General features: G+C 35.0%; 1 protein-coding gene across 4 annotated transcripts in view; it reads left to right on the forward strand.

Annotated features, from left to right (window-relative positions):
* Nucleotides 1-27,539, forward strand: part of plx (PTB_TBC1D1_like and TBC domain-containing protein plx) — a 403,577-nt gene that overhangs the window by 362,333 nt on the left and 13,705 nt on the right. For all 4 annotated transcript variants that reach the window (XM_069829428.1, XM_069829431.1, XM_069829429.1 and 1 more), the window contains 11 exons: nt 1,347-1,425; nt 1,830-1,955; nt 6,314-6,428; nt 8,432-8,548; nt 11,439-11,806; nt 14,861-15,144; nt 16,648-16,778; nt 20,056-20,196; nt 23,645-23,806; nt 23,896-24,060; nt 26,256-26,407. In XM_069829428.1, the coding sequence (XP_069685529.1) occupies nt 1,347-1,425; nt 1,830-1,955; nt 6,314-6,428; nt 8,432-8,548; nt 11,439-11,806; nt 14,861-15,144; nt 16,648-16,778; nt 20,056-20,196; nt 23,645-23,806; nt 23,896-24,060; nt 26,256-26,407 (1,840 nt within the window). The remainder of the gene's footprint in view (nt 1-1,346; nt 1,426-1,829; nt 1,956-6,313; nt 6,429-8,431; nt 8,549-11,438; nt 11,807-14,860; nt 15,145-16,647; nt 16,779-20,055; nt 20,197-23,644; nt 23,807-23,895; nt 24,061-26,255; nt 26,408-27,539) is intronic.

A 27,539-nucleotide genomic window follows, 5' to 3' on the forward strand; every position in this document is an offset into this window, starting at 1 on the left:
CCATGACTGCTAGACGACACATCACGTGTTTATGTCTCCTGGCCTTGCTTACCTCGGCTAGCTCCCGTCTCACAGTCAGCTGGTTAGTTCACACGCTTACTATTTATTTTCTTTATTTGATATTTTCAATACTTTCTTATCAGCGTGCCATCAGTAAAAAATATGTATTTATTTGTACTTTCAATGCGGAATCTATTTTTTTTAATTTTTTTTTTCCCCCCCCCCCTAGGCAAAGGCGTCTTAATGAGGAAAAATCTAAATTTCTCCATTTCCATAAAAAGTAAGAAAATCTGTTTATATGTGAATATAAACTTTAACTTCTCACCATCAAATAAACCATGATTTTGATCATTGGGTGAAAGGGTTTCGGAGCTACAACAGTTTAAAGTTGCTAATTTTATGAAAATACGATAAATTTAAATATTTTTAATTTAAACACTATGAAGTTCTGATGCCTCAAACTTTGCACAAATCATTGTATCACAGTTGTCTACGTACAAAAAAAGTTTCATTGTATTTAGAAATTGTAAGATCAATTTTCTCTATATTTCAGTCGATTTGAGATGGAATAGCTCGAATGTACTCTTAAAACCAGATTAATCTCTAATCCCTTCAAGATGTCCTCATTCTTCTTAAGAACCCATCTCATACAGAGTATAGCTAGCAGTACCTCATCTCTTTGTAATTCTAGAGGTGTCACATGTACTGATTATATGCTTTCATTCCTATAAATAAAGATGGGCCGAACTAGAGTTTTATAACTGAATTTATTGTGCGTATATCTTTTAGAAATTTAATAATTAATGTCTATATCACTTCTTTAGGTAAGGGAATTGCCGAGATAATTAAATGAGTTACAACTCTTTCTAGTAATTTATTATCAAGACATAACTTATTTGGAGTTGGGTTTTTCCCTGTGAAGGCTAGAACTTGTTTTCTCCTGTGATATTTCCATATCATAAAGTTTAACTACTTCGTTAAGATTGCACATTAATATCTGTAGACCATCCTCAGAATCAGCTAGTGCCTGATTATCAGTGTAGAGAATAAAATGAATAAATAAATAAATAAACACACAAACAAACAGACAGACAGACAGACAGACAGACAGGCAAAGTTACGGTACTTATTATGATGTATTTTTAAAATACGGTATTTTTTATTTTCTTGAATGGATGAATGGAAACGGAAGTTGTTAGCAATTTTTTCCAATCTGATTGCCGATTACATTTCCTGCTTTACAGTACAGTTTTTTCTACACTCGCAGGTACTCTAATTTGTCATATTTATTTTTTCCTTAGTACATTATTTTCATTTTATTTTGTATTTTTTATATTTTCATACAGGTCGCTTCCACTTGAGCCTATGAGAAATCGAGCAGCATCCACAGGCAGTGCAAAAGAGCTCAAGAAAACAGAAAGTACAGTAAGTGATTACGATACTAGTACGAAAATTTACAATAGAAAACATCAATTGTATATATCTCTCTGTCTTGGTGTTATTTCTTAATACAGTATATATGTTACCATCAAAATCCGAAATCCGTCAAACCAGTTTCAACTAGTAAAAACTAGTTTAAAAAAACAAAAGCAGGAACAAAATATGTGTATGAAAGGCCTACCAGAAGCCTAAACAAACCTAACCTAACCTGTCACTGATTCTAGACCTTACGAAAACTTAATTTCTATTTAAATTTATTTAAATAGTTTTTACTACTTGAAACTGGTTTTGACGGATTTCGGGTTCTAACGGTAATAATATAACTTACTTTTAGTGTTGTATTATTTGTTGTTAATTTTTTATTGTGAGATACTGATTGATTGTTGCAGACTCACAATGATCACAATCGCACAATGCTATTTCAAGTTGGCCGCATCGACCTGAGGCTCATCAGTCCAGATCGAAAGCAGATACTCCTGCACAAACATCTCAAGGATGTAGCCAGCTGTATTCAGGTACAACACGTTTATACTTTCTGGAGTCCCTTGTACATTCACTGGTAGTATATTTTATAAAATAGATTATAACAAAAATTTTTAATAAGCCTGTTGCTACATCACATCTTCAGACTATAAATTTAATGTAGAGAAAGGATGAGCTAGACTGAGAAATTAGAGCTGAAAAATTATCATCAAAGAGTTGAAAAGAAATATTCTTGTAAAATGACAATTTATTATTTTTATGAAAGCGAATGTTTATTTTGATTTAATATGCGACACTGTATTGATAAATTCTTAGAGTAACATGCAAAAGTTTATTTAACGATGCTCACAACTGCAGAGGTTATATCAGAATCGCTGGTGTGCCAGAATTTTGTCCCACACGAGTTTTTTTTTTTCATGCCAGTAAATCTACTGACATGAGCCTGTCGCATTTAAACACACTTAAATGCTATCGACCAGGACAGGGATCGAACCCGCAATTTCGAGCATAGAAGACCAACACTATACGGACTATGCTACCTAGGTCGACTGTATACTCTAAACATTTAGCATAATGGTCATCAAGTAATTTAATGTTTAAAAAATCGATTATTTTGGTCTGTAAAACCACTCTTCCACAGTACATATTACTGCTTCATTCGACTTTTTTTTAAATAGGCTAAGGGGCTAAATATGGCGAATATGGGGGCTTTATCAATTTTCTGCAATCCAATCAGGGATTTGTGAGTGAATACATTGTTTTGCAACAGTGCCATGCCTTTGAAAATTTTACTACGTTGTTTGTCCACATATTTTTTCGAAAGCTTAGTTAGTAACGAAGAATAATATGCTCACGTCACAATTTTTCCCTGATCTATTCTATTTTATTAGTCCCCCTTGAGGAGAGGAGCACAGACTAGGAACTACCCACGCATGGGTGGGCCCATTGTACTACCCTAAGGTTCCTTGTGCTACAGATTCCCCTGTGGGCTGCCTTCGAACTCCCTACAGCCTACAGAATTCCTTTCCCTTTCCACGTAGGCATCACTGCCGACTCTGCATCAGAGTAAGCTGCAAACCCGAAATAAGGGAAAGAAACAGAGATGTTGATGAAAGAGAGAAAAAGTAATTATGATGGCGAAATGACGTCGAGATCCAACACCGAAAGTTATCCAGCAATTCTGCTTCAATTGGTTGACGGAAAACCTCGGAAAAACCCTCAACCAGCTAATTTGTCCCAACTAGGAATTGAACCCTGGTCCGCTCGTTTCACATCAGACATGCTAACTGGTATTCCACTACGGTGGACTTACTCTGGTCTAAATAGTCTGTCATAGTTATTCCGTATTTGTTCCAAAAATCTAATGCAAGGAACTTTTCTGCTGATTTTTTAACTTGACATTTCTTTGGGCAGGGAGAACCAGAGCTTTTTCATTCTTTTTGATTGATCCTTCGTTTCTGGATCGTAATGATGGATTCATGTTTCGTCCATAATCACAATACAATCCAAAAAAAGTTAGAAGGATCCTCTTGAAAATGGCGGCAAAGAAACTTTGAAATTGTCATTCTGAGTCATTTCAGACATTCAGGCAGTGGCGGCTCGTGATAAAATATTGTGTGTGTTCACAATTTTGTGTTCCAAAATCGAAGAGAGTTTGAAATCGTACGTTTAGCCTAATATGAAATGTCATGATTCCAATATATTTCACTACCGAAAAAGCCGTATATAAATTCAAAACTACATGTAATAATAATAATAATAATAATAATAATAATAATAATAATAATAATAATAGGCCTAATGAAACCCAATCTTTTTATTTCCAATTTTTCCTCGTAACCCAGTTTACCCAGTTCTTTACTGTTCAAAATTACTTGAACTGAGTTCATTGTTTACGTTTGTTAAAAATTAATACATACCACAATGCTGTTATTTACAAAAGCGTGTGTTCAGTAATAGGCTATATTTTGATTCACAACACACTGATACACTATAGCCCATACCAGTACTGTAATCCCATTCGGATAGATTGATTACTATAAGTACATGCCAGTAAATATTATTCTTAAATAATATACACCACCATACATATATTTAAATTTATATCACCATCTCATTCAGCCAGTACGTCTTTGAAAGCCAAACTATGCTATTTTGCTGACACTGAAGTATAGTAATTCACAAACTACACTCTCGTAGCAGCACTGTACACACAACCACATAATTTAAACGTTCCGACAGTGAGATGCTGACAACTACAGGCTAAAATACAGACTATTAAATTTCGTCCTCGAGATATAGCACGTGAACGATAGGCATCGATGCATCTGACATCTGTAGGATAGATTCACAGTTCACTTAACGCTTTGTGCTCTTGACGAGTCATAAGCGGCCAGCAAAAGACTATTTTCTCCCACGCATGCGTGAAATTCCTGTAACCTTCTTGAAAAGAGCACGGCTTGTACGTGAACGGATGTTTACATAAGAAGTTTATGCAAGATGCGGGAAGTTTAAAATACTCGATTCTGATATTATACATTCCAACTACGTCAATACGGTATTAAACAATAGAACTAGTCGTGCATTAATGGAAACAAGGTGTTCACGTGCTCTTGTGCTCTTATTGACGCACCGCCACTGCATTCAGGGATCATTTAGCAGATAATTTTCTCATATCCAAATCATGATGTACGTTGTCAAATATACGTTTTCCGTAGGAAATTTCTTAAGTCTGCGTGTAGTATTGCATTACTGCAATGGAGCATGCGGAATAAAAAGAAAAAGAAAAAAGTTTGTGATATGTATATTAGAGCCCAATTTTTCGATCGTCTAAACTCATGTCATGCATGGCATCAATATTTTCTAGAATGGTCACATAAGTATGTCTTACAGCACGGTATTTATTTTTATCTCCGTTCTTTCTCTCTTAAATTTTATAAACCAAGTTTTTATGGTAGTATACAAAGGACAATGAACCCTCACTGTATAAACCATATCCGTATTAAATTTCCTTGGTAGACAGCCCTTACAAAAATTGGTAGGCTGTATTTTATATCTGACTGATACTGTACTCAATTTTATCACAATTGATTTTTTTCTGACCTAATTTCTTTAAAAATTTACTGTAATAGAATTGACTAAACTTTTTTCCGTAGTAATCCTTTCCGTTTTATTTATAATGAAGGTCCAAGGGTAACTATATATGAATATATACAGAGCGATTCATGAAGTATGACCCGTGCTTTAGAAATTAGTTCTATAAGTCATTTTTGCATTTCTTGATCATTAGCTCCAAAGTTCTTCTTTAGATCATCCATACATAAAGCTTTTTGTGTCCCTATATTTCTATTACCGGTATTTCTGTCCCATGCTGTTATCCTGAAAGTTCACCACTCTTGGTCCTTCCACATCATATGACTTGCCCATTTCCTCTTGAAGTTTGTGGATGAATCTGCGACATTCTTAAGGGAACAAGATACTGTACTCAGAATCATCGAAAAATTTAATTTTTTTGTTTTTAACGGAAATAAATTCTCTGAATCTTCTGAATTTTCCTGATAAAGAATATATAGTCTTATAATGTTGCGATGTGTCTAACCTACAAAAAACCGTTTTTAATTGAAGCGGCTGTCTCATTAAATCAGTAGTGCCACACCCCTTCACTGAAATGTGAAAGTGAAAACGTTGTGCAGGATGTAAATACCAGTAGTGATAGTGTTGTAAATTAACAGTAATGATGTAGGCTAAATAGTAGTGGTAATATTATAATTAGTGTAGATTTGTAAGTAAGTCAGAAATAGATGTTAATTTTTAAACACGGTTTTCTTAAAACAACATTTTTATGTATATATGCACCTATATCTCAAAAACTGTTAGTGTTACAGAGCTGAAATTTTGCACGCTCATTGTACATCATATAATGAATTTGATGGTAGCACTTTTACATTGATAGAATATGTATTACAAGATTATATATATTTTTGTGTTGAAAATTTCAGGTTTTTCTCAATATAATTTTTATAAAAGTAAATTATTTAAAAAAAAAATGTGATAAAATGGAGCTAGATCTATAATTTTACTTGTGAACGTAGATAAGTATATTGCAAATATGTATGAAAAATTTTAACCATGTACATTAACCAGTTTTCAAGAGAAAGGTGCATGAATTTAACAATTTTTTTTTTCCTTCTTTCATTTGAATACAGTTTCTTAAAACTCAATTATAGCAGTTAATATAACAAACAACCACCAATATAATCCTAAAAGCAAGTAGAGTAACATGTAAAAATTTGAAAATAACACCTTTTATACTTTCGGAGAAATAACCACTTAAATTCAGCATTGCGCACTATTTAATTAATTGAAGTTAATTATTAAATCTTATTTGCAGGGAAACAAACATGCGGACCACTTCGGGTTTATTTGTCGAGAAGTTAACGTAGAGTGTTATATTGGCTATGTTTTCAAGTGCCAGTCAGAATCTGTAGCAGATGATGTGGTAGCAGGTGAGTTCGTTTGTGGGAATAAGCATTGAAGAAAGAAGTGATCATAGATCATTGAAATAGATTGTGAGCGAGTGTGTGAATGTGTATGATTGTGAGTGTGTGAGTTCTAATACGAATTTAAAATATTTGCCAAGCAGGAGCCTTAGAGAAGAAAAGCAATAGCCAAGATCTTCAGTACATTCATTACATATATATCTGTACATATTTTTTTTACTTAATGTCTTTCAAACTTTTTTAATATGATTCTTGGAAGTAAACTAAGCAATTATGTACATTTAAACGTGAACATCAATTTTTGGGGCCCAAACAATTTTTTGGGGGGGGGGGGAGAAAAAAAAAAGTAAATAAGTAAAATTCTGGACAAACCTAACTTCAGGTTACATAATAAAATTATTTATTTATCTTGAACAATTGAAGGGTCCAGGGGAAGAACCTGCTAAGTCACATTTTACTGTTTTTACAGGAGAGAAAGTTTAATGTTTCAAGGTCCATTACATTCTATTGTATCTGAGTTATCATTCTTCAAATATATCTGGCTTAATCAAGTTTTTACTCTGTACAATTAAACCACTGAAATCTCTACTGCCTGAGGTATTTCATGGCATCCAAAACAAAAAATTGATAATTTTGGACTTAACAGGTTTTTCCCCTGGACCCTTCAATTTATATCTGTTACATTATATGTGTACTTCAGAAAAAAAATTATATTTATGATCAACTACTTACAGTGAATAATTTTGGTATATAACACATGTTTAAGCTTTATTTTGATACTTGAATGAAGTCATTTACACAATTGAAAGTCTACTTCTTGTCTGTGAAAAGGATAAAAAAAATGTGGAAAAATCTGAATTAGGAGAAAGGAGGCATTAGAGATGGCGTATGCTGTAGAACATCGTATAGTACAGGTACGCTTGTATTGTAAAGGCCCAAATAATTAAGAAGTTAATGAGATAATGAGTACGACGTACAAGATATATTTTTTAAAATAGAAAATGAGCTTGAGAAGCTTTTGTCATCTAGTCTAGTTTCAAAAAACTGAAAGTTTGAATTTATAAAACAGTTATATTATCGGTTATTCTGTATGGTTGTGAAACTTGGACTGTCACTTTGAAAGAGGAACAGATGTTAAGGGTGTTCGAGAATAAGGTGCTCAGGAAAATATTTGGGGCTAAGAAGGATGAAGTTACAGAAGGATGGAGAAAGTTACACAATGCAGAACTGCACACATTGTATTCTTCACTAACATAATTAGGAACATTAAATCCAGATGTTTGAGATGAATCTGAGTGAATCCAGAAATACGTATAGAGTGTTGGTTGGGAGACCTGGGGGAAAAAGACCTTTGGGAGGCCGAGACGTAGATGGGAGTATAATATAAAAATGGATTTGAGGGAGTTGGGGTATGATGCTAGGAAATGGATTAATCTTGCTCAGGATAGGGACCAATGGCAGGCTTATGTGAGGACAGTTCTCTAAAAGTCATTTTAAATAGGTAAGTAAGAAAGAAAATGAGCTTTCAGATGAGGCGAAGAAAACTGACATTTTAAGGATCGATGTATACCTTAAATTGATACATACCTTTCTATGATGCACTGTGTGTCAAGAGAGGTGATTGTAATTGACGATTTCGCTTACTAAACGTGACTTGGCATCTAAATAAGATAATTCCCCTATTTTAAATTAATTTAGTATCGCCAAATACAGAAAAAATTAGTTACGCCATTTATCGAATGTGTATTTATTACATAATATGTTAATGATTTTATTACCGTTAAATTAATTTCCTATCCTCTACCACATAATGGGCCTTATGTATCATTTTTGTCTAAGACCTCTCAAAGTTTTTTTTAGGTATTTCAGAACCTTTTTAAAATAATGAAATGACTGAATCCCCAGAAGTTATGTTTATATTTTCAGCTTCATTGTCACTCCAAACCAAGAACATCTACGAGATCTATAGAGTTGTAGGAATAACAGAAATGGTCTGATTGCTTTTACAGCCATTACTCAGGCATTCCTTGCCACTTCAGAAGCACAAAGGCGAGAGAAACTGCCGGTGCTGTCCTGTGAACATTGCCCCATGGTCTGGTACCACAAGCTGTGCACCGAGGCAGAAGGTAAGAAAATACTGAATCAGAAATGCACGTCCAACAGAGCAACAGTTCCTTACTCAAACATTTCAATATTTATTACTACAATTCAGTCTAAATGTATTTTCTAATGAGCTTGAAATAGTTTGCCTTTAGACATGATGAAGATGATTGATGTATAGTGAGAAAGAATAAATTAATAAATCAGGGATGCAAAACTGTGGTATAGTTGTGGCACACATCACAAGCCGGAACATGTGACTCGTCCCTTCCTTTCACCCGACACATCATTGAACATGGTAGGGGAAGAGGAGATATGTATTCAGTGTGCTTACGGACATCACAGATATACTCAAATTTTTTTCATGGAATGCAGTTTCATAGAAAGGACTTTGCCGACAGACCTTCTACTGCCCCCTACTAATTGGTTGTCATAAATAAATGTCTTCCTTACTGTGACGGAAATCTTGTCTTCTCCTGTCAGTAACCAATCACAACCCTTGTTCAGAAGAATTGACAGGCTCCCGTCAAATCCACGTGGAGGCAGAGTTGCTGCATTTTCTGAATTCCAAGAATCCCGTCAGTCTCATTTCGAGGGTCACCAGGATTGTGGCAACTGTGCAATGTTGGGACGAGGGGACAGGATGGAATTGTCAGAGGTGTTTGTGTAGGAAGTCATAAATCTGTAAGCGGGTGTTCAAAGGAGCCACCGAACTGCACTCCTTGAAATAAAATAGAGTATACGTAATTCAAGGCTGGGGGATTGTGAACAGGGAACTAACTCTTCCAGACCTCTCTTCTTCAGTTCTGCATCCCTGTAATAAATTGTCTTAATTATACACAAATAAAAATATGACAGGATTGTCTTAGAGAGCTATTTTTCATTGAAATACCATTCTGGAACATTTCATCTATTATTTCTATACCTAGGAGAGCATTCTGTAACATTTAAATGGATCCATAACTATAGATGAAATATTGCCGTGAAGAAAACTGCAAAGGAAAAAAATGTGTGACGAAGATAACACATACTTCCTAATTATATTTTTACGCGTTTTGCAACAATTCCTTTCCTTTATTATGTCTAGGGTTCTCAGAAACATCGGGAGAAAATACGGGACACTCAGCACTGATTTTAAAAACTGAGCTTTGGTGTATATTTTCCATCGTGCTTATCCATGTTGTCTTTGAACAGATTGAAACAATACAATTAAATTTAATTAAATACTACAAAGAGAGGCAGTGGAAAGTTACCGGATTATGCGAAGGATGTCGGCAAACAGATTGCCCGCAATCCATTGCTCGACTCACTGTTAAGCTGTAGCAGCACAGGCAGGCGTTCAGTTTTATTACTGTAGGCCTAAATTATTACAGTAGTTAAGAGTTACCTAATGAATGAAGTTGAAAACTGATGTAGATCTTACCTTTCATCAAAGCAGCAGTTGAAAATGATGTCCGGTGTTCTCGATACAATGCTGCATCGTATTAAACAATTTCAAAACACTCGTATCTCTACCTCTGCAATTTCAGATATCGCTAGTCTGATTTCATTCTCCAGGGCTTCAAGAGTATGTGGATTGTTCTTGTACACTTTCTGTTTTAAAGTTCCCCACAAATAAAAATTACAGGCACTTGAGTCAGGGGAACACTCCACTTGTCAACTAAACACTCTGTATGCTTCCCACTGTCCGTGCACTCCATCCCCACCACTCGGTAACTTTAGGCCTACTGTAATGGAACTGAATGCCCGCCCACACTGCCACAGCTTACTGTGAGTCGAGCAATGAATTGCAAGCAATCTGTTCCCTGACGTCCCCTACATAGTGCGGTAATTTTTCGCTGCCTCTCTCTGTATTATTGAATATAAAGTACTTCAAAAATAAATTGAACAAAATGTATTGAAAATGTGCTCCTTATAAAATAGGTTCACTTGAGAATACACTGTTATGAATCAGAGTCATTCTGAAGAATGAATTTCTTGTAACAGTTGTTTGTTGTGAAGCATTTTGTCATGAAATACAACACAGTCCTTACTGAAAAATTATTTCACAATAAGCATTGATTTTATTATTTTTATATGCAACTTGTTCTTCTCATCATTCCACAGTCAGTACAGGTAGAAGAACAATCTTTCAACATTTGCATTTGTGCCAGGGATAGACATAATGAACTCTTATCACTTCTTTAAAATTTGAGAGCTTTTTATCAAGTCTTTCAAACATATCCTCCCATACTTCATCTAAATATTTTGATTCAAGAATTTCTTTCAGTTCACTATCTTCTTTGGAATTCAAAACATTTTTACAATTATGATCTCATAAAACAATTGAGATTCAACAATGTTTGATCTGGTAGTAATTTGCTTCATAGTATGAACTGTTTTAAGAACATTGTATACATTCATTGTCACCTCCAATATTGCCAATGTGGCGAATTCCAATGTCACTAACAGTGATACAGACTGATATTTATAATAAAATAGCAGTCGATATTCCCAGTTTTCTTTTTTCAGTCACAAATTTTTAAATATGGAAAAAACATGTCCCGAAGACCTCTTTCAGAATAACGAGATACATTAGCGAAGAAGGGAAATTTCCGTATTTTATGTTGTGAATGATATTACTGTTTATAGTTTATTTTCAGTAACTAACACCCAAAAGACTTAAACTTAGTTAAATGAACTTATTTAACTTGCACTCAAATCAGAAGACGAACTTTTGTTTTCTGGATTACACACAAAAGTTTTTTAACAGAGCTTTTCCTAAAAGTAGAGCCTTTAACTCAACGCAAGCATGTTGAAAATTGACTATTTTACTGTAGTGTGTGAAAAATACTTCAAACATTAGTGCAAAAAGTATTTTCAATATTGACTTGCAAATTTATTAGAATCATGAATATAAAAACGTTCGATTTCCAGGTCTGAATGACAAGCGCACACAAGCAACCATCTTCCGACGACTGGAGCTGTTGCCAGAGGAAGAACAATCTGTGATATTAACCAAATTCCGTGGAGCAGAGACGTCAAGTCTTCGAGAACAGAATGAGTTTCTAATGATGCTTCTGCGAGCACACTGTGAAGGCAAACAGGCACGGCACACGCACGATACGGCTGAGAACCGCAGTGAGTTCCTCAACCAGTACCTCGGTGGCAGTACCATCTTCATGAAAGCGAAGCGGTCCCTTACCAGTTCATTTGACCAGCTGCTTAAGCGGAAAGGATCTCGAGATGATTTTGGGCCAATTGTGAAGGAACTAAGTCTGCCTATGAATGCTGCATTATGCAAGGTAATTGTTTTAGACTGCTTCATCGTCTTTAAAAATAAAAAGTTCCTTATTCGTTCTAGCATTCTCCACAATGATAAAACAAAATTTGGCTTAATACACATAGATAAATAATGATGATACTGTCTTGTTTACGTTGATTATAGTAATAATAATAATATTTAATCTTCCTCAACTAGGTTGCCAAAGACAGAGAATGTTAAACAGTAACATTTAAGGTACTATGACATTTAAATGCCTTACAAGAAAATGATTTACATAAATTGAAATTTACAGTATATTACATGACTTACAATTTAATATCATGAAAATTTGCAGTAAAGTAAAAAGATAAAAGATTTTTTAAAAATAAAATAAAGAATAAACATGAAGTGAAGTACAAGCATCACTGTAAACTCTGCAGAGCTCTTCAAAGCCAGTATAGAAATTTCCTTTATTGTTGTTGTTGTTGGGACTTCAAATCTTTGACAGAATGATACGAAATGTTTTGTTTTCGTCCTTCTTGCGCCCATCATTAAACTGATGATTTCTATATCTCTGAATTTATATGAAAGTTTCGTAATAGGAATAAGGAATAGTCGGTTCATAATTTTTTTTTTTTTATTAACCTCCTCGAATTGATTTTGATGTGTTTCGAATCTGATGTTCGGGTTCAGGATATAACTTTTGTCTCTCCAGGCTTAAATGCTATAATGTCGATACGTCAAAGACTTCTGGTGTAGGTATTCCATATACTTCTTCGTAGATAGTGTAGCCATTGGTCTTAAGTCCTAAGTCTTAAGACCTGATCTTTTGTTGTCTGCTATTACGAAAAATTTGCGAATTCGAATAAATCATTTTTGTTGTTGTGGGAATAGTCACAATATTTTAAAATTAAGCATTCTATTACTCTCCCTCTTTTAAAGAAGAAAATGAAATGTTAGGATAAACTTAGTGTTTTGTTAAGATGATATTAGTTCTACAGAGTGCTAAATCAATGCACAATTTTATCACAGTCTAGTATATACAGTCACGAAGCTCAATACATAGTAAATATGCATGCATAGATAGTTGCTAACCACTAGGATCGCTACTATCGCCTCATTACAGACAATGCGAAATAGCACCTGCACAGTCTATTGTTCCTAGTACCCTCATAAACTCAAACTTCGTGACTGTGATTTTATATCATTGTTGTTCCTTTAAATTTTAACCTCTTTGGATGTAACAAATGAAAAACAGTAGTGTAGTCAATGAGAATTTGTTGCAGTTGTTGAGATATTTTAAATTTGAAAAGCTAGAAGAAAGAACTAAGCCTTGAAGAAAGAACACTAAAATAGCTGCTCATTTCGAGGTGTGGGGTTCTGTGTTCTGTGATTCGTATTCAGAAGCAGTGGAAAAGACATCAAGAGTTCCATGCTGCATTGGATGGTCGAACCATCCAGGAATTGCCATGAAATGTTAATGACAACTGATAGTGCCTCTGATAAAATAAGAACAAGGATCTGTTTCATAAAAGTACTAATATTATTAGTTTCTAATTATGAGCGCAAAAAAAGTACAGTAAAACTTCTATATAACGAAACTGGAGGGAACCAAATTTTACGTACTTTGTTATAAGGATCTTCTTTATATACAGTCAGTGGCATATTCCCTAGTGCACACACATTTTATTTTTCCTATATATAGCAATTATAACACTGTTAATAGATATTACAACTTTATTAATATACACCGTACCATGAAATATTATTGTACAGGGTTCAGAATTCATTCTTACGAATTTCGACAACCTGCTCTTAAGTGAATTTAAGGTTTAGAAATATCAAAATAACACAGGATATGGCTTGAACAATGCAATTTATTGACATATTATTTTCTGAAAATGACACATTTTAGGTTATCCTCTCAGTATCTTATGGTTTTCCATGTTGAATCTTTCGTACACTACTTTTAACACTTGAATATAAATAATTGATTAAATGGCGATCTTACTCATTACAGACACACTAAAACACACCCTAGTCAAATACTCAATACACAGATCAATTTCAGAACACACACACTATTTGATACAACTCTTCATCACATGAACACACCCACACAACAGGCAGTGAAGTTGAGATGACGCCGAGACACAGAATGCTCTGAGGATGGTGTCAAGTAGCACCAAAACAGATGTAAGTCGCACATGCTTACATAATTAACACGAGTAAGAAAGCCATTTAATCAATTATTTATCTTATGGTTTGTTGTAATTTTACCAATATAGAATTTTTGGCGCAACTTTGTAAAACGAGAATTATTACACAGTCGGTAAAAAACAATGAAATACTGTAACAGTAACACAAACTCAGAATAAATAAAGATATCGATAGTAGAACATAATGCTTAGACTTCAACAAACAAAATTTGGTAACACAATCCCAAGGGAAAAAATGGAACTCTCTGCATCAAAATCCACAGTTAATTCCCGATTTACCACGATTGCATTTAGATTGGCAACAGGCCATGATTGTTTGGCTAAACACCTGCATAGAATTGGAATATATCAGTCCCCTAACTGCCCGTTGTGCAACTCAAACCAAGAAATGGATTCGGAACACCTCAAAATCTGTGCTTCATTGGCTGGTCATGATAATATCTTTGAAAAATATCGGAGTGCTAGAGGTCAAATGACTTTATTGTCAAACGCCTGGCATTAGAAAACAACAAGAACAACAACAACATAATGCTAAAGTAGTTGTATTGTATTGTTAATAATCAACTTTACTTTAGTGTGCACCTCCTAGTCCTTATTGATGGTCCATGCAAGCGGATATGTATAAGTAGTCTGTCGGCTACTATGCATAAATTAACCATTCATTAATTATTTTCTTCAAAATTTAGTGTGCACATGAGTCCATTTGCGCAGATAGCTGAAGCGTCACCGGGTTTATTCCTTAATCCACATATAATTCATTCATCCATCCTATTATAATTTCCTATTATGACAGAATAGTTACCCAATGAACTCTGGAAACCTTATTTTCACTTTAGTTTTTGAAAACAGAAATCACTGTCTACTTATGTTGCCAGGATTCACCGTCTTCATCAGGAACTGCAAGTCCAACCACTCGTTCATCTCCAGCTCCAACACTAGACGTACCTGAGAGCAATCTAACAGACAGTGGTGCCAACTTGAGGCCACGTTCTTCTACTGTAGGCACAGCAGATGCTGAGACAATGAAGCGAGAACTGCAAGGGAAACAAGCAAATGGTTTGTGCAAGGGGAGCAACTTATCTGCTAGTAACTCCCAACAGCAACTGGCTGCTGTCACTCCTACCAACGGGCAGCAGAAGGGAAGTCCCATGATGAACATGTGAGTCAATGAACTGAGAAACAGTGTAGGTTGGACATGTTTGGGTTGTTAGAAGTCAATCTGTAAGTCGGCAACATTTAAATTCTTTATTTTCAGTGGCAGACTTATGTATATGGTAAAATTATATAAGATATTACAGAAATAGAATGACAATAATACGATACCAGTATTTCCTTTCCTCGATTTTTATTTTAAATTAATACTAGGCCTATACATTAAAAATTATGAAATCTTAAATCAGTGACTTACAGTGTTTGATGTCTGAGTAAATCATGTCTTTAAGTGCGAAAAAATGTTACTGAAATTCAGTAAATAACATCAAATATCTGAAAAATTTTATGTAGAAATAATTTAATTCAGGAAGTAGATGTTAATTCAGCTGTATGTTCTTAAATTCAGTTCAGTTCATAAAATTCAATTTATTTTGTGCTTCATATCATAACAATGATATTGGATACGTCAATAAATATATAACTTGCTAGGTATTGGTTAGGTACTTACTTACCTACTTATGACTTTTAAGGAATCTGAAGGTTCATTGCCTGCCATCGATCTCTATCCTGTGCAAGATTAATCCCATCTCTATCATCATTTACCACCTCCCTCAAATCCATATTAATATTATCTTCTTATCTACGTCTCGGCCTCCCCAAAAGTCTTTTTCCCTCCGGCCTCCCAATTAACACTCTATATGCATTTCTGGATTCACCCGTATGTGCTACATGCCCTGCCCATCTCAAACGTCTGGATTTAATGTTCCTAATAAATTATGTCAGGTGAAGAATACAATGCATGCAGCTCTGCATTGTGTAACTTTCTCCATTCTCCTGTAACTTCATCCCTCTTAGCCCAAAATATTTTCCTAAGAACCTTATTCTCAAACACCCTTAATCTCTGTTCCTCTCTCAAAGTGAGAGTCCAAGTTTTACAACCATACAGATTAACCGGTAATATAACTGTTTTATAAATCCTAACTTTCAGATTTTTTGACAGCAGACTGGATGATAAAAGCTTCTCAACCGAATAATAACACGCATTTCCCATATTAATTCTGTGTTTAATTTCCTCCCGAGTGTCATTTATATTTGTTACTGTTGCTGCAAGATATTTGAATTTTTCCATCTCTTCAAAAGATAAATCTCCAATTTCTATATTTCCATCCATTTCGTACAATATTCTGATCACGAAACATAACATATACTTTGTCTTTTCGGAATTTAATTCCAAACCTATCACTTTAATTGCTTCAAGTAAAATCCCCGTGTGTTCCCTAATCGTTTCTCTTCCTTTCCTTTCATTTTTAACAGTCATTATAATAAGTGGATTTTTTACACCTTCTTCCTCTTGTCTTTCTCCTCATCATCCTCTTTCTTTTCCGCTCAACCTTCGCTTTCTACACTTTTCTCTCCTCTTCTTTGTTTCACTCCTTTATCTATTCCATCATTGTATTCTTAAAATGTAAGTCAAACGTAAAACTTTCTAAATTATTATTTGTTTGTACAGTTTCTTGAAAGTTGGTCACACCTCAAGGACATCACCAACACAAGAACCAAATCAGGATGTGACAAGACAACCAGGATCGTGGCGTCAAGCCATTTTCAACAGGGTAGTGACTCCTAATAAGGGTCTGCCAGGTAAGCATTCACTCCACAAATTTCCACTGTTATTAATAACTATTATGCAGTAATAAAAATTGATGAGTATGCATTACCATTGCTGCTATTGAAAGCAAGGAACGGACGTTACTAACATATGCTAGTGTAAGAGTTGGATTAATATTTTGCTATTAATTCTTTGCCACAACTTCTAAAATAAATTTATTGTCGTTACAACTCTCTGTGTATGTCTAATTTGTCATAGATCAGTCGTCATTTCAAATCAATAACTTTCGTTAGGATGACATTTTAACAATTTGTTAAACTCTTAAGAGACGTTTAGTGTAACTAACACATTCTACAGTTCACTTATTTTGTTTGGGGTCGCTACTATATGGAATACTGTGGTGACTGTTATGTAAGCACAAGTTGAATAGATAGGCAGTGATGCATGAGACAGTTATTTTGAGAGACTTGTACTGTTTGCGGCATGGTTCTAAGATTTACTACAGAACAAAGAATTTTCATTTGTTGTAACTTTTTAAGGAGAGTTTCTTGTTATCGCATGCAAAAAATGATAAAAATGGCCTATCTTCAAGTAGTCATAAATATAATACTATTTATCAGAACTCTTTCATTTTTTAGTGATGTGTGTATACACTTTAAGTTTTAAGCTACAAAAGGAATGATTACTCTAGAGTATATATTTCACCTTAAAATAATTTTTGAATTTAAACACAATTTTTTTATAAATTCACTACATGCCTGTGATTAGGTACCGTACACTGTATTCACTTATTATTGCATACATTGATTTGAAATTTTAGCTACTTACTGCTGATAGATACTAAAACTTACCCTACCAAAATTATTAATATATCTGAAATATTATGCGCATAGAGCTTATTCCAATATTCTTACTTACTTACTTACTTACTTACTTACTGGCTTTTAAGGAACCTGGAGGTTCATTACCGCCCTCACATAAGCCCGCCATTGGTCTCTATCCTGAGCAAGATTAATCCAGTCTCTATCATCATATCCCACCTCCCTCAAATTCATTTTAATATTATCTTCCCATCTACGTCTCGGCTTCCCTAAAGGCCTTTTTCCCTCCAGCCTCCCAACTAACACTCTATATGCATTTCTGGATTCGCCCATACGTGCTATATGCCCTGCCCATCTCAGAGTCTGGATTTAATGTTCCTAATTATGTCAGGTGAAGAATACAATGCGTGCAGTTCTGTGTTGTGTAACTTTCTCCATTCTCCTGTAACTTCATCCCTCTTAGCCCCAAATATTTTCCTAACCACCTTATTCTCAAACACGCTTAACCTATGTTCCTCTCTCAAAGTGAGAGTCCAAGTTTCATAACCATAAAGAACAACCGGTAATATAACTGTTTTATAAATTCTAACTTTTAGATTTTTTGACAGCAGACTGGATGATAAAAGCTTCTCAACCAAATGATAACAAGCATTTCTCATATTTATTCTGTGTTTAATTTGTTGCCGCTGCTCCAAGATATTTGAACTTCTCCACCTCTTGAAAAGACAAATTTCCAATTTTTATATTTCCATTTCATACAATATTCTCGTCACGAGACATAATCATGTACTTTGTCTTGTCGGGATTTACTTCCAAACCTTTACTTGCTTTACTTGCTTCCAGTAAAATTCCCGTGTTTTCCCTAATAGTTTGTGGATATTCTCCTAACATATTCACGTCATCTGCATAGACAAGCAGCTGATGTAACCCGTTCAATTCCAAACCCTCTCTGTTATCCTGGACTTTCCTAATGGCATACTCTAGAGCAAAGTTAAAAAGTAAAGGTGATAGTGCATATTCCAGTATTCACCGTCAAAAAATTTTAAAAACTTATATGTATATTTTTTATGGTGATGATTGGTATAATAGCTGTGCATATTTATTTGTATAATAATTGTTGTTGGATTGTGTGTAGTTTGTGTGAAGACGCGAAAAGTGTTTCATATCAAAATGAGTGATTTTTCTCCGAATGAGACAAAGAAGACGTGTTGTATTTAATAAACTAGAACATAAATTACTAGGTAGTTCAGATTGTAAACACAACCGTTGCAATTACCTTTTCCCAATCTGTATCATTAATGTCCCTTCTAAATTTTATTAATACAAAATAAACTAATGCTAGTAGTATGAGACAGGTATTTTTTCTCAGACTCTGCTTCAATATTCTATTCGTAGTATAGGCCTGTGCTCTGATTATGATATTCACAGATTTTTCTCTCTCTTAGAAGTTCCTCTTATTTTCCTCGAGATATATGTTGAAACTGTCTCTTATTTGCATCCTGAAAACCTGGCAACCTTATCTCTTCAAGTCTCGCTGTTAGAAAACAGCAGTAATAACATTCTCATATACGACATAATATGAATGAGAAGAGACCATGTAAGATAGATACGTACCATACACTATGTTGTGCCATTTACGTCTTAGTCAATTTAATTTAGAAAACATACATTTCAGAAATTTATTGAACAGTATTTCTCATTTTTCTATTGACTTAGTTCTTAACTTATTTCTTAATACGTGTGTCCAGCTATAAGCTGATTACATGATGTCCACTGTAAATCAAATATGCAATTTTCCAGAGTTTTAGATTGATGAGAATTTCATGTAACGAATGGTTTTTCATTCTTTCCTACAGTTTATGGTTGGTGTTGTTACATTGAAGTAGGATATGTTCTATTGTTTGTTTTTCTGTTAAATATTTTTGACATAGTGGTGACTCTGATATAATTTAAAGTGATTCACATAAGATTCCATAACAAGATGTCCAATTCTAACTCATGCAGCAAAAGTTTATATCTGTCTGGATATATCACAATAGGTTTTAATATTGTTGGGTTGTTTCAAAATTTTCCATAGTGCTCTTCCTGTTTTTTCACTTAACCAAACTTCTGTCCACTGCTTATTTATTTATTTATTTTTTAATTTAAGATTTATAAAAGTTTAGTCTGAAAAAAAAAAAAAGAACTGACCTTTTTATTCTACTTTTTAATTGCATTCAGTTCACAAATTATTATGTTACTTCACTTTTCGCCCTTGTATCTACGTACTTCACGTTTACATAAGCATCTTGTGTCCTCTTACTACAATTTATATAAAGATGAGTTATTGGATGTTACAGGATAATTACCGGTAATCCTTCTGGTACCATATAAAAATTGTTCATATTCTTAATTTTTAAATATCGCTGTCATATTTGTTGGACTTTTACATTTGTATCTAAGTTGTGTAGCTTCTTCTCTTTGTAGTAAAATGATGTGTTGTTTTAAGGAGAAAGAGGTTTGGGCGCAACAACTCCAAAACAGCATCCATTGAAGCGAGACAGGGAAGAATTGCGTGCTCTGTGGAAGAAAGCCATCAACCAACAGCTGTTGCTGATACGCATGGACAAGGAAAATGCGAGATTAAGAGGTAAAATATAGAGATATTAATTAGAGGGTATCAACACGTAGAAATGGTCATTTCACGTGACTGATTAAGGATAAAATAAAGATAAATAATTTGATCTTCAGTGCCAAGGAATATCTAGATAGCATTAGGGACCCAGAAATAAGAGCAGAAGAAAAGAAGAGAAATAGAAAAATCTCGAAGAATAAAATACAAAGAGCTTATTGGTCTTCCTCATGATTGCCCTGACGGAATGCTCTACTCCCCTAAAAAATATCATGGTCTTTTGTTAATGAAAGCATCTTGGGAAGCTTATATACAACATATAAATATCTGTAATACCCTTCTTCGTGTTGATGACTGCCATCTCCACAATGTTAGGGACCTTGTAAGCGAAAAAGTTTCTGCTCTGTCAAAATTGAATATCACTACTATTGCTGCTATCAACTGGTCAGGTCGTAAAATTCGTAAACACTTAAGAAATGACGCATTCCAAACTTGGACAAACCATACCTTGCGTGGTAAAGGGGTTATTGTTTATAGTGATCTCCCCAAGGCTAACTCATGGGTAAGCAATCGAAAGGGCCTATCTTCCTCAGAATGGACCAATGCTTTAAAAATGTCAAGCAATATTTCGGCGGTTCGCGCAATACCGGGCAGAACTCTAAGCACAACCCGCTGCCGTCATCCAGACTGTAGTGAGCTTGAAACACTTGGACACGTGCTTGGACAATGCCCTAAAGGCGAGCTGCTGATCAGTGCTAGACATCATCGTGTATGACATGCTTTGGCGACATCGTTAAAAACTTTAAATTGAGAAATTCATGAGGAAGTACATTGTGTATCATCAGATGGTTCTTTCAGACGGGCAGACATTATTGCTATTAACGGACACGTAAAACGGGCTCTTGTTCTTGACCCTACTATCCGTTTCGAAAGAAACCTAAATCAGGCCACCGAAGTTGATATTGAGAAGAAGTCCATATATGAGCCTTGTCTGCCTTATCTTTCTCAAAAGTACAACGTCCCTCTTAAACAATGGTCCGTCATTGGTTTGCTGTTTGGCAGTAGAGGTTCTATTTCCAAATTCACATGGAATTATCTTAAGAAACTTCACATTCCTTTTGATTATGTAATGTCTGTCCTTATAAATATTATCAAGGATTCTCTTCAAATATTACATCATCATCTGTATTTCAATTAATCCACTTAAATTTGCCTTAAACAATTAACTTTCTTTTTTCTTTAACGTATCACATTACATTATATATTATTCAGGACCCTTGTGGTCACTCAAATTCTTTGAGCTGATGTCTATAATTTATAATTTATATATTGAAGGGAATGATGAGTGATATGAGCACGAGTGGTGTATTGGAATGTGAAGAACTATGCGGCAGTTCAGGAAGGGCAACGTTTCAGGTGTAATGCAATGTCAGCATTAGGGATAGCAGACAAGGAAGCATGCACGGGGTCGAGGGAAGAAGCTAGTGACGTCAGGTAATAATCAATGTGTGACGTCGAAGAAGGAAACATATGAGTCAGCTAGTGCATATCTTCCCCTCCATACCTATTGGTGATATAGCCAGGCACATGATAAGATCACGGGACAGGTCTTGCCTCCTCTACTATACATGAAACAAGAGAGAACAAAAGGGTAATTAATACACACAAGAATAAATGGTTAAAATGTTAAAACTTTATTTTTAAATAATCCTTTGAGCACATTGACATGTGTGTCAGTATTATATTTTTACTTACTTATGGCTTTTAAGGAACCCGGAGGTTCATTGCCGTCCTCACATAAATAATCCTTTGAGCACATTGACATGTGTGTCAGTATTATATTTTTACTTACTTATGGCTTTTAAGGAACCCGGAGGTTCATTGCCGTCCTCACATAAACCCGCCATCAGTCCCTATCCTGAGCAAGATTAATCCAGTCTCTATCATCATATCCCACCTCCCTCAAATCCATTTTAATATTATCCTCCCATCTACGTCTCGGCCTCCCCAAAGGTCTTATTCCCTCCAGCATCCCAACTAACACTCTATAAGCATTTCTGGATTCGCCCATACGTGCTACATGTCCTGCCCATCTCAAACGTCTGGATTTAATGTTATGTCAGGCGAAGAATACAATGTGTGCAGTTCTGCGTTGTGTAACTTTCTCCATTCTCCTGTAACTTCATCCCTTTTAGCCCCAAATATTTTCCTAAGAACCTTATTCTCAAACACCCTTAATCTCTGTTCCTCTCTCAGAGTGAGAGTCCAAGTTTCACCAACCATACAGAACAACTGGTAGTATAATTGAATCAGTTGGAGCTAAAAGGAATTAGTCACTTTTCACAACTTTTCAGGGGCTGCAAAAGGGTATCTGTCGGATACAGGGGGGAGAGCCATTAATCCTTCCCATTGAAGGCTTTAAGGAACCAACCTGGACAAATACCCAATGTCCCATCCCTACCTTCTCGTGGTGCAGCTGTTAGTAAGCATAATTTTACGAGCTGAACTAAAGGGAGGGGCTACTCATCCATTAGCACTGATCAGCTTGATGAGTTAATGACTGAATTTGGTATAATTTTCCTCTATCCAATACCTAATTCCCTCTTTACACTTTCCTATCCAGTCCTCTGACTGAACTCTTACTTTCTTCTGCCCCAACGGCATTAGAGCATTCGAGGCCTAGGGGTTCATTTCCCTTTCCTTCCTCCTCTTTCTACTTTTCTGTTCCTAGTGCTGACCTGCTATGGCACTAAAATCGTCCTCCAGTGGCTTAAGGAGGGCAAGCTACTGATCAACAAGATCTCCCAGCTAGGTCCAATGGACCTGTCGACCAACAGCAGATGTGGTCCTCCAGACATTCTGGGGGTTGTGTGTGAATGAAGTAGCCACCAAAACGTTAAAATATGGTGTTCACTTAAATCTGCTACAACTTGCCATTTAACACCTCAAAATCTGTGCTTCATTGACTGATCATGATAATATCTTTGAAAAATATTGGAGTGCAAGAGATCAAATGACTTTATTGTCAAACGCCTGGCATTAGAAAACAACAACAACTTTTCAGGAGAAGCAAAAAACATTCCACTAATAACACAAATATTATATTTTTATGTTATGGAAGAGAAAAGAATATTTAAAAGTCTTTGTTCCTTCATCCACCATTCAATGCTCGTGACATCCGTTGTTCAAATTGTTGCATAACCCAAACTGTATATTTTGACTTAGTTCCTTTCAGCTCCAACCGATCAATTGTTTTATAAATTCCAACTTTCAGATTTTGTGACAGCAGACTAGACGACAAAAGCTTCTCAACCGAATAATAGCAGCCATTTCCCATTTTTATTCTACGTTTAATTTCTTCTCGAGTGTCATTTATATTCATATTTTTACAGTTATATTAAATTTTATTATCAGTAATGATTTATGTGGACATAGTATGTGCTATGTAATTATATTGTATTTGCAGCTCGTCAAGAGGAAGCGACTGTGAAGCGTATCAAGTTGGAGTATGATGAGATAGGTTCTTGCGTCCGAGAGGTTATGGAAGTTTGGGATCTTCTTGTGAGTAAAGAAAGTCGCGTTTCCACACAGTGTGATTCCAAGATGCTGCTTCAGGCCATCAGACAAGGTAAGGTGTGATTGAACTTAAGCTTCATTTTATTAAAGAGGCTGACAACTGTGGAAAACACTATATGTGAACTTTTTGAACATTTTCAGGAGTTCCACGAAGCAAGAGAGGAGATGTCTGGCACTTTCTAGCAGAGCAGTTCTGTCTCAAAGTTGCACCAATTGACACAACTAATTTCCCCAATTATCATGTTCCTTATGAGAACTTGCTTCGACAACTCACTTCACACCAGCATGCCATTCTTATAGACTTAGGTGAGTTAAAGAAAAATAATCTGTAGTAAAATTTTTAAATGTATACGTAAATCAACTTCAAACATTCATGTTTCATTTATCTTGAGTAACATTTTATAAACTCATTCCATACTGAGTAAAAGTGATATTACTGGGCAGATTGAAGGGAGCAATGGAATACATTAAAATAAATAAAAAAACATAATATCAGTGGCGGCTTCTCAAGGGGGTTGCAGGTTTGTACACCCCCCAGTAATGTTCCTAATCTGATGCATTTGTTACTATTAAAAATATAATTTTATTTTACAATTAATTCATGACTATCTGCAGCTGGCGTCTTGTTTTGTACGTCTGCAGGAGCCTCCGAGCCTCTTGGTTTGCAGAGACGGTGAAAACCTAGGGAAAGTAGTTTATAGAGATGTATGGCTAATGCGGGGTCAGGGGGGCTAGAGGCGTGGTCTACTGCTTTCCTCATTGAGAACGGTTTGTCACACTCCCTGACATGGACACCAACGTCAGTGCAGAAGAAACTATATTCACTGGGAAAGTCTCTGTTTCAACTTGACATTTGTCCGAAGTAATAAGCATGAAAAATGTATTCATTCGGCTTGTGCAACGGACAGTCGCATATTTCGCATATTACTTTCTCAATCTACATGCACACAAACGGCACAATACATAAGGAGCTTGTATTTTGCTTTAAAGTTTAAGAGTTGTCGTTCTGACAATAAGTGCCGCTATCTCCCGACAGCCTACAAAAGCTACAGTTGAATTTTATGAACGAAAACGTTGCACTTGGTACTTGGTAGCATTCTGATGACGATTCTGTGCTCAAATGTTTTTCATGAGGGTAAATCGCAATATAGAGAGCTCCACTCACGACCTCTTTCACTTTTGGACTTTCTGTATAAATAGGTATGCTTGTATTTAGTCATTTTACTTATTAATTGCATATATATTAGCTTTATATGTATACACCCTCAGGTATACACGGTTTTAAACTTTAAAGTAAAGTATGTTTAACTCCTCTTCGATATCCATTGTGCACCACCATATTTTCAAACCACCAGCCGCCACTGCATAATATACATTTTGTAATTAAGTGCAAGATTAATTAGAAAATTAGTATAGATGACTTGTTTCGTCTTGATTCTTCATTGTTCTGTATACAGTCTTAACACTTATAATCAATGATTAACTTTGTTGTGTTAATATGAGAAATTTTACCTATTTGGCTAGTTTCGAAGTGGTATTCTTTATTGTCCGAAGCCTGACTAGACTAGTCTGTCGGAATTAGTTGAAAGTGTTTCATCTTACCTTATTGTATTACAAAAACCAGTGTCACGAATACGCTGACAAACTGATTTAATTTTAATGTCTGTGCATTTAGGATATTGTATTGTATTTATTAACATTCCATGGTATTCGTACATTGCTTCACAGCTAGAATATGGAACAAGTAAAAAAACTTAATATGACTATAAAGTCTTAATTTATAGTCACAGTCTAGTTGAAATATATACAAGAGATTTACAATATAGTCTGTTAGTACAACACAAAGTTTTAGTATCAATTTCATGAAGCGTTGTTGAATGTCATGAATTCACCTACAGAATAGAAGGCATGAGAAATTAGGTACTTCTTTAATTTGCCCCTAAATAATCTCATGTTTTGAATTATTTTTTTCTGAGAAAAGTATTCATTTGAGACTAATACAGTATTAGAATTTTTTGTTGTAACTTACTCTATCCAGGAAATAAGCTGTTAAAATCTGCACTGTTATATTACTTCCATCCTGTATTTAAGGTTCCTAAAACATATTGATTTAATACAGAGAGGCACATAAGTCAGTTTTCTCTTATTTCACATGTGCAATTTCATTTGTTTTAGTCGTACTGTTCACACAGTCTTCTGTTCCTCATGCAATATACCCTATAAGGTCTCTCCCCCCTAAAGAAAGACCCCTCACCCCAAGCAAAAAACTGAAATGGCGCCCCTGTAAAAATAGCTATAAATATCTTAAGAAGGAAAATACTAAATTATTATAAAAAGTATTTTTATGCTTTTCTTTTACATATTTCTGGTGGCGTGGAAGAGAAAGCTTGAGGGCATTAATACCATCAGAATAAATAATGTATTATTATTTATTATTAATTAGTGAATTAGCTATTATTGCAGAGATAAGTTACTGGTGTCATATATATTTTATTTTGTAGGTCGTACATTCCCAAACCACACATATTTCTCATCCCCGCTGGGACCTGGACAATTGGCACTGTTCAATCTGCTGAAGGCGTATTCACTTCTTGACCCTGAGGTTGGCTATTGCCAAGGATTGAGTTTTGTAGCAGGAGTTCTGATCTTACATGTGAGTAATTCCTTTGTTCAAACTCGTAGGTATCTGTATTTTAACTGTTTTATCGCAAGTTTGTATTTCTTAGTAGTGCCTGCTTACATTATGTTTAGTTAAGTAATTTTCAGTGTTTTTGCAAAAATGTGCCATAAAATTTTCGGTTAAAATTCTTTACAAATATTTATAATCTTTTTGAGAGCTGAGTGAATGGAGAAAGGATGTTAATGTTTTCAATTCATGATCACCTAAAACAAGATTTCTTTAAATATTTTGTGATGCCCTCTTCATCTTCTTATACTCTTAGATAACATTATAAGTGTGTAACTCCCTCTACTTCTGTTTAATTTTCATGTAGGAGTTTCTTGTATTATTTTGTGTACGGTATTAAAATTAGTTTTGTTTGGTCAATCAGTACTCGCTTTATTAATGCCAACAAGAAATTAAGGTTAGTCTATGAAATTGAACTTGCTAGACAACTAAAACAGTTGATAAAGCGTCGTAAAATGATCAACTAAAAGAAATAATGAGCAAATCGCAATATAGCGAACGTAGAAGCTCCGCCCACTACCCCTTCCACTTTTCCCCTACTAGCTCGTCAGACATTCTACGTGATAGGCGAGTGTTGTGTCGAATGCAAATTTCATGTGGGTGGGGATAACTTCCCCTACTGGCGTTCGCTATATTGCGATTTATCCGAAATAATACACCATTCCATTTCATTGTGCTTGCTTACTTAGTATCACATGTGGACAGTGTTCACAATCTTCAAAAGCTTGAGAACCCCTGCTATACAATATTCCAGAGTATTTACAGTACCATGCAAATTAATCCGAACACGACAAATTTTTACATTTTCTGTCATTGTTGGCCTCACAGCTGCTCATACCGCTTTGACATCTGTAGTACGTGTAATTCCATTGTTGAAGGTCTGTCGTTATTATTATTTTTTATAATATGTGACATTTTGCCTGTTGTTTTGTACGTATAAGCATTTCAGTTGTGTTGAAGACTTAATACTGCAATCCTGTGTACTTTTTGTCGTCTTCACGAATGGATACAACTCCACGAAAACGGTCTAAAATTATAACATTTGCGGAGCATTCTTCTATGACACAGAGGCAAATTGCTGCAGAATGTCACATTGGTT

Source organism: Periplaneta americana, chromosome 6, assembly GCF_040183065.1.
Source record: "Periplaneta americana isolate PAMFEO1 chromosome 6, P.americana_PAMFEO1_priV1, whole genome shotgun sequence".
Classification (NCBI taxonomy): domain Eukaryota; kingdom Metazoa; phylum Arthropoda; class Insecta; order Blattodea; family Blattidae; genus Periplaneta; species Periplaneta americana.